This window comes from Triticum dicoccoides, chromosome 1B (assembly GCF_002162155.2).
Source record: "Triticum dicoccoides isolate Atlit2015 ecotype Zavitan chromosome 1B, WEW_v2.0, whole genome shotgun sequence".
Lineage (NCBI taxonomy): Eukaryota > Viridiplantae > Streptophyta > Magnoliopsida > Poales > Poaceae > Triticum > Triticum dicoccoides.
In genome coordinates this window covers 109,837,859-109,846,345 of record NC_041381.1, presented here as the reverse complement: position 1 = coordinate 109,846,345, position 8,487 = coordinate 109,837,859, and the positions used below count along the sequence as shown (strand labels likewise).

General features: G+C 46.2%; 1 protein-coding gene across 2 annotated transcripts in view; it reads right to left on the bottom strand.

The window, feature by feature from the left end:
• Nucleotides 1–2,606: 2,606 nt before the first annotated feature.
• The window catches only part of LOC119322331, a 7,916-nt gene continuing 2,035 nt past the window's right edge, over nucleotides 2,607–8,487 (bottom strand). The window contains exons 4-5 of one of the 2 annotated variants that reach the window (XM_037595832.1): nucleotides 7,043–8,215; nucleotides 2,607–6,123 (exon numbers count right to left, since the gene is read on the bottom strand). In XM_037595832.1, coding sequence (XP_037451729.1) covers nucleotides 3,038–6,123; nucleotides 7,043–8,215 — 4,259 coding nt within the window. In that variant the 3' untranslated portion in view covers nucleotides 2,607–3,037. The remainder of the gene's footprint in view (nucleotides 6,124–7,042; nucleotides 8,216–8,487) is intronic. The other variant, XM_037595838.1, reaches the window with a different exon arrangement.

Here is an 8,487-nt window from a genome sequence, read left to right as displayed (position 1 = left end):
CATCTTCATCATGCTTGTATGCATGTATGATTGCATGTTCTTCACCTATATGTATCTTGTATGCATGATTTCCGTTGTTGTGATGAATTAATTGCCTCGCATTTCTATTTCTTCATTCTGATATTCGTCAAATTCTTCAGAGTTTGACAAGTTTTTAAAAATCTCTCATTCAACCCCCCCCCCCCCCCCGGGAGTTAACCTGCGCTTTCAGCAATAAAACCAACACCTTGGTTCTTGTTGTCCAGCATGTGGCTCATAGCAGCCATCAAAGCCTCCTGGTTGAAGTCACCTTGGTCCATGACGACCGTGTACAACTCGGGGGGGCACATCGAGGGACTTGCTCTCCCTGATGACAGTTGCCACCTCCTTCACGGCCTTAGTCATGCTGGTGAAGACACTGATCTCCTCCATCAAGCCGCCCTTTTCCTCTTCTATCAAGCACAGGGACATGCTCAAGAGGGCCTGTTAGGGCCATCAAGGACTGCCTATGTGTCCGGGGTCTCTGGAAACTCAGACATAGGCGAAACGAGAGGCTCACCGAAGCTTATGGCATGCGTGTCGGTTGCCAGCCCAAGAAGAGGATGTGCTGGATCTGGTTGTAGTTCTGAATGGGTGTGTTGACGAACTCAACGTCTTTGGGCTGGTCCTAAGAAAGAAACAAAGCATTGTTAGTTGCAAGAAGCCAATGGTTGACAATGTGAAATACAAGGGGGCGTGAGCTAACCATAACGTGGCCGGTGTAGTGCTTTGCCTCCAGAATGATCAAGCAAGTGTTCTAATCCCATGAGGCGCCGCTAACGCTAAGGTCTCTAAGCTTGGACACTATGATCCATCGAGCTCTCCACTTCATGAGGCGGTTGTAGACCTGGATGAAGGTCACCTCCTGACAACAGAACTCGAACACCTGCTTGACAACGGTATTCAAGTGCACCTCCTTGAAGCTCTTGTCAGTCCTAACCCCACTAGATATGCATCTTGTTAAGCACGAACGTGGACATGAGCAGCTACCACTTCATGTTGCCCCTACCATCCTTATTTGCCTTTGTTGATGTCATTTGTGCAACGGCAACAGCAACAACAACAACAACACTTGGCTGAGCGAGCACAAAGGTTGTAGGCACAAAAGGAGGACATGTGCCTAAAACCTCGAACACATCTGAATCAGCAGGCATCTGTTCATCGAGGGGCCTGGGAGTCCTCGACATAGGATAGAGGGAACTGGCTCTCGGACAGGACAAGGGTCTGACTAAGGTCTTGCGTTTGCGTGGTAATGTCCTACAATCGCAGCACACATTGACAATGAGCATGTCACACACTACCTGATAATCTAGCTCAACATAACATGATATGAGCAGCAGACAACACTACTAGCTACCATTCCAGTGTATTCAACACTACTCTAGCATGCTACAAGATCACAGTCTCACATATCGACACCCAAATACAACCCTAGCATATGCTACAAGATGCTCACCGATCAAACCCTACCACAAGCTCAAACATCAAACCCAAGAAGGCGGTGATTCTCACAGAGGTCATCACTGCAGCTCGAGGGAGACGCTGAAACAGTCGGAGAAGATGATGTAAGAGTCGTCGCCGCGTGGATTGCGGATGAGGAAGGAGCGCCGCTTACCTTTTCGTCCGTGCTGATGCGCATCGACTGGGAGGCTCGAAAGAGGGGAGTAGGGTGACGAAAGTTTCGGCGATGAGGTGAAGGGGGCTATATAGGGCGACCGAATCAGTGAGAGGAAGCAGCTACAGTAGAGACGTTGTGATAATAATATCTGGTAATATACTGGTTTCTTGGGGGTGAAGCTAGCAAGCACATGATGTGCCTGCCATTCCTGGCAAACCATATGACCCTACACTAGTACACACCGCCCTACCATCTTCCGCATTCACTACACGCTGCGTCCTTGTGTTGACAGACTGCCAGACTGGCGAGAAACCTGAGATGCGCTGTTCATCTCCGGTGCCAAACAGGGAGGCAGCCGGGACCGGTTTAATAAGCAGCAGCACAGACGGAAGCATCAGTCACAGTGATCCAGTAAGTAACTGCTCTTGCTGCAAGCACCTTGCCCATCATTCACGCTGCTCATCTCTTGGCCTCCCCTACGTTACCTCCTCCGTAGGTCCATCGTCCAGACTATCCGAGATGAGATGAGCCTGGTTTACAAGGCCCTCTTCCTCTGGCATAAGCACCATCAGTTCTTCACAACCTCATCTACCATGGATGGTTCTTCGTCGTCGAAGTGCCATACCCGAATCCACGCACGGCAGCCCGTGAACTGGAAACGGGGGAGGCAAGCAAGGGAGCACAAGATACTTGCATTGCATGGATTAGAAACAGGAAAGCACACTGCTGTCAACTTCGCCCCAGCAACAAACTAGGAGAAGAATTGCGCAAACCGTTTTAACTCGCTGCAAAAACTCACATGGCATGCGGCGTGCGCCCGCCCCTCGGTCCGCAGCCGATGATGCTCATGTCCAACATGACAGCCAAGTAAGCAATTTGCATTTTCCTGCAGGCAGGAGCTGGTTAAAGTGATAAAAGAATAAAATGGTAATGCTACAGAACAATCATGATCATCAGAAACACAAATGCAAAGAGAAGCACAACAAGGCACCATTTAACCAAAACTCCAGCAGGAGAGGAAGCTGCTGAGTTGAGCATCAACATTACCATATTACAATCATCTGTCTGTGAGGTTTCTGCATGCATGCATAAAACTGGATACATAAATAAATAACAAAGCCCCTTTGTCGCCTCTAGCAAACCTACAGCCACTGCTGGCAACATCCAAAAAAGAACTAAATCAAGTAAGATGATGGCGCTGCAGAAAAGAGTTAATCCCACGACAAAAGAAAGCCCTACGACGACACGACGACGATATGGACAGGAAAGCCATTCGCTTTCCCTACTGTTGTTTTAGTTCCTTCCATCCGAAGTTACAAAAACTAAATATGGTACAGGGAGAGAGAGCAAGAAAAGCATGCACTATTTGCCCGCCTAATGCTACTACTGGTGCTGCTGCTGCTACCTGTTTCCTATGTCTTTCCAGGGGTGGTCGGCGTCCTTGCCCAGGAACTTCGAGCTCGAGCCGTACTGCGCCTTGAGGGCCGCCACCGGGTCCGACACGGGGCTCACAAGGATCCCGGCGCCACCGAGCCGCGCGGCTTTCCCGGGCTGCTGCTGCTGGAACCCTGAGATGAGCTCTATTCCGTTCCTCTTCTGGAGATCAGCGTAGCTTTCCAGCCGCTTCGGATCTGATGGAAGCTGCTGCCGCAAAGGCTGCTGGTACTCTGCTAATACACCCAGTGTGCCATTTTTAGCCGAGTAAAATGGCACGCTGGCCAATGATGATCTCTGGCATTTCGCTACCCTGAACAAAGACGACTCGGGCTGTACTGTGCTCCCATCCAGGTGAGTGTAGCTCCTCACCACTCGCTCGTCCTGCCCAAAGTGGGCAGTATTTGTGGGCCTAGATGAATAAACCATGCGATCCATTCCACTTCCCAACAATCCTGCTGCTGTCGTTGGCGGGGGAGGCTTGCTTCTAGTTACATTCGATGATGAGCCAGAACTTTGCAAGGATGATTGATGGCTCAGAATTTTCCCAAATAACTTTACATCACCAGGGCGCTTCACCTGATCACAACTCTCAGTGCTTGCCTTGTGGGAACAGGGCTTCAACTGACCTTCCCGTAATTCTTTGCTGCTCCCATTCATCAGAAACCCAGCAGATGTGCTTGAGAGACCTGAGCTGCCCGACCTGCCATTCTGGTATTTGGTTATTGTGAACTGATCCGGATGAGAAATTCCCACACTGCCACTTACAGTGCTATCAGAAAAAGCGGGTATATCAACTGCCAGATGGTGATTCCGTCTGTGCTGCAAGTATCCATCAATATTGCGGAACAGAACATCATGCTGGCTCCGAGATTGTTCATTAAATACTGGGAATTTGCTCATATCCTTGGGCCCTGGAGTATTGCTGACTCTGTTGGCATGATCACCAAAATTTGGTGAAGTTATGGAGGCTATGCCCTCAAAACGAATTGAGGTAGGATCAGGAAGGTCAGAACTAAACTGAACAGGCATCAAATCCTTTGGAGTAAGAGGGGTGACGTGTGATTTTGGCTTTGCTGGGAGCAGATCTGTTGGCACGCTTTGCTGATAACTCAAAGTAAATGCAGGCCTGATACAGGAAACACCGGCCATGTCCGAGAAATGGGCGACATTTTCCTTGCTGCCACTTTCTCCAGGTAAGCAAACAGAGGGAGTTGAATTTCCAGCTTTCACGTGTGCACTCTCAGGTGCATGTTTTGAAGGTCCTTCGTTACTGGATACCTTACTACAGTGTTCCCCAGGTAAGCAAACAGAGAGGGTCAAATTTCCAGCCTTCATGTGTGCACTCAAGGGTGCTTGTTGCGAAGGTCCTTCCACACTGGATTCCTTGGTGCAAATCCCTTCATACACATTGCTCGACTGGATGACTCCAGGTAAGAAAACCGGGGTGGTTAAATTTCCAGCGCTGATGGGTGCACCACTCTCGGGAGCATGTTCCCTGCTGGATACCTGAATGCAAATCTTTTCAGACGCCTTGCTCGGCTCAATAACTTCAACAATGTGCAGACTGGAGCTGATTTCCAGGTGTGCTCCCACAGGCTGCTCAGTCGAAGAGGCCATGGCTCCATTGCCATGCACACTCACTTGGTTACTGTGCTCTCTGTTCTCCATACTCCCTGTGCTCTCAGAAGAATTGATATCGATAGGAGCACATGAAGGTGTTGATTGATGAGTGGCTTCACTTGACTGTCTATGATCAACAGGAATGTTACAATTGTTAGTATCATCTGCCTTGATCTCACCTTCCTCAATTGTTAGGTCCACAATTTCTGGCCCATCTGATCTATCAGTTTCTGACTGTTTAAAGGTGATGCCAGATAGAAGATGCCCCTGAAGGGTTTTATCAGCAGAAGGACAAACTTCCATCTCCATTTCCACAGGAGACTGTGTGCTACAAATAGGAGAATCCATCTCAGCAGCACATGCCTCGTCAGTATCACTCCTACCTCCACTGGCATCACCTGTCGGCAAACCGGTATCGGTAGTCTGCTGATAGATCAAATCCAAACCAAGTGAAATGCGAGCCTTGCTGAAAAATACCTTGCACTGCTCATATGACTTGCTCTTCACATATGAAGAAATTCGAGCAAAATCCTTCCCATGGTTATTCAGAGCCTCAATGAACAGTGACTTCTCATTGTCGTTCCAATCAACTGAATCAACTTCGCATTCCTGGTCTGAGAGATCGTCTTCCTCATCAAAGCTCTTGTCTGCCTCTGGAGTTGCTATAAGATACTCCATTCTTGTGGCACCTATCTTTTGGCCATGATCAGCGGAACTGGTAATGCATGAGCCCATTCCTTCAGGGGAGAGAGTTCCACATATGCCTGCCAAGACATCAGCAGCTACAGATTCCCTCTCGTGCAGAGATACATTAGCAATGCCATCCTTATCCAAAGATCCTTTGGCCACAGCCGAAACATCAGACTTGCAAGAAGTCCGAATGATAGACTTTTCAGTATCTTTCTCCACTCTGTTTGCATAATCAAGACCATGGGCAGCCACGACTGATGCAGCATTTCCAAGCATATCAAGAGATGCAGCATTCTCAGGATTCCATTTCTTTCCAGATTTTGTTCCTAGGTAATTGCCGGTGGGTTGTTGCTGCCGAAGATCCAGAAGTTTCTTAACTTCTCGGAAACTGTCAGATTTATGGTGCTTGTAGTAGAACTCAACACAATCAGCCGTTGTCTTGTGCTGTAGAAAATTGGAGATTTTAGAGAAATTCTTGCCAAATGAAGCAAGCATCTGCATAAAAACTTCCTTCTCTTCATGAGTCCATGGATTTATCACTGACCGCTCCTTCTCAACTGAAACAGGATCCTCAATCAAACCATTCTTGCTGACAAAGCTAGCACTTTCTTTCTCTTTTTCATCTATAATTAATGCTGGCATTTTCAAGTAATTTCTGCAGCGCTTAAACTGAAATTCTGTAAACATCTTGTTTGCAACATCTGATATTTCTGTGGTAGGAAACGTACTCAGATTACCAGCTGTAAACAAAAAGAACACCAAGTCAAATAGGGCTCAAATACAAATGGTATGAAATTGCATGCATACCATAGATACTCATAAGTAAATAACACAAATGTGGTGAGTAAATGCATAAGAGCAGTAAAGGCAGATAGAAGACAAGATAGTTGCAAGCAGAAGTATATTCAAGGGCACATCGAAGACATGCAAAGGTAGTGCAAAGAGAAAAGAAAGAAGAACATTGCAATACTTGTAAAACATATCCCTTTATGTCTATCATCAAGCCATAAAGTATCAATCTGAATTCACTAAGGCATCCTTTATACAGACATTAAGGCAATACAAACATTAAGGCACTAAGGCCTACTGCAGTAACTTCGTAGGAGGTAGCCAAAAGCATAATAATATGTTATAAAACCAACTTATCCATGTGTAGAAATCAAGGGGGGGAAGGCTGAAGTATACGATCTAAATCCAACTACTCCATGTGTAGATTTCGAGATATTGTTCCATACATAGCAGATTTGCAATTTTGTGTATCTGATAGACAAAATGGTAGGTACTAGTTACATTTTGATGACAGCTGGTGTCATCGTTTTCTAGGAATGAGTCTTCTCCAAGAATTCCCATACGCCCAAGGGAGCTTTTTATGCATCGTCCACAACTTTTTATGCATGAATTGCTTTTCTTTGAAGTGCCACGGAAAAATGTGCGGCAGCTTCAACAACAGGAAGGCAAGGTATATATTAGCATAATACCAAAACATTCGGAGGATGTTCCCTTATAACTTATCTATCATAGCACATTTATTTGATTGACGGCTAAACACCACACAGAACTTTTGAAAGGTCAAAAAAGCACCACTGAAACTACATTTTCTACAAGTAAATAATGGGATAATATGTACTGTACTTTCAATAAGCAGAGGGAAATACTGACCAGGCATGCCCAATCGAGAGCGAATAGACGAGCGTTGCCTCTGAGATCCACTCTGTGATGCACGGTTGCTCTGATCAGTGCGTTTATTAGACTTTGGGCGCTGCTTTCTTACAGAGAGGAGCCGCACATCCTCTTTCCACAGGTGCCGCAGCACCTTGAACTTGAAGGTAAGTGCTTGCTCTTTGAATCTTAGTCTATTTTTATGTATGCCAAGCTTCTTTCTGACACTCAGGTCATTCTTCATTTGACTAGATAAACCAAGACATGGTTGACCAGCAGGCAAAGGTTTGAAAACCAGTTCATTAAATTCTTTTGCTATATCATTGTTCACAGCAATAATTGAAGGGATTAAATTACGGCTGTCGATACGGTGTGAGCACTGCCTGGTTGATAAGGCATTGCTGCCATCTGCTTTCATGGAACTAACATTATCATGGGACAAACTAGGCTCCTGCCTCGGACAGTGGGCATCAATTTGAGACCCAGTTCCTTCAGAAGGCTTCAATGGGGCCACATCTGCAGCTACAGCAACCTCAGCTTCAGCAACAACTCCAGGACATGCAACACTCTCTCCCGATGAGACTGCAGTTACACTGCGAACAGGAGCTGTCACAACATCCATCAAGTCTACACCGTTAGCATCAGCTTCCTGCTCCACAGGAAGCTTGCAAGGAGTGAGCACCCCTTGTTCTTTAGGGGAAGATGATGTTCCACAGATCTCAGGCTTGGCTAGAACTTTTGATGTCTCAGGCTTGGCTAGAACTTTTGATGTCGCAGGCTTGGCTAGAATTTTTGATGTCCCACTAGAAGGTGAAGGATTTTCTGCATCTTCAAGAGCCTTGTTTTCTGATTCAGTACTCACTGATTTAAGTTCACATTCCAATGAATCAATCTCAAGCTCAGTCTTCTCAAGCTCCCTGGCTATGTTTTCTTTCAGTAGCAATAACTTACTACTATTTGTCAGTCTTCTCGAATCCCCAGAACAAGAATCTTCATGTTGAAGTAGTTCAGCAAGGACGTTGGCAAGGGAGCCAATGCGATCACCATCAAGTTGACCTAACTTAATGGGGATTTCATCGTTGTAAGCCTGGACCTCCGCCCCAGGGATATCTTTACTGGACATTGTGACTGTATTTGCCGTCAGTTCACAGGATTTATCTTCAGGCACTGCAGCTAAACGTGAAGGTAACAGTCAGTTTTCAAGACATTTGATGTGCATGGTCTCTCCCGGCTCAGTTCCATTATAAACATGAACAAAGTATCTTAACGTAGCATGACAAAATGAAGATGTTGAGGACCAGCAATTAATGTACTGTCGCAACAATATAAATTTAACAGGAAGGTGTCTATTAGTGGATGGAACAGACATACTGTGGATATGGTGAATGCAAAACCAAGGGTAAAAGATGTATTGTGGAGGACCATTTGTTTTTTTGTTTTCTGTG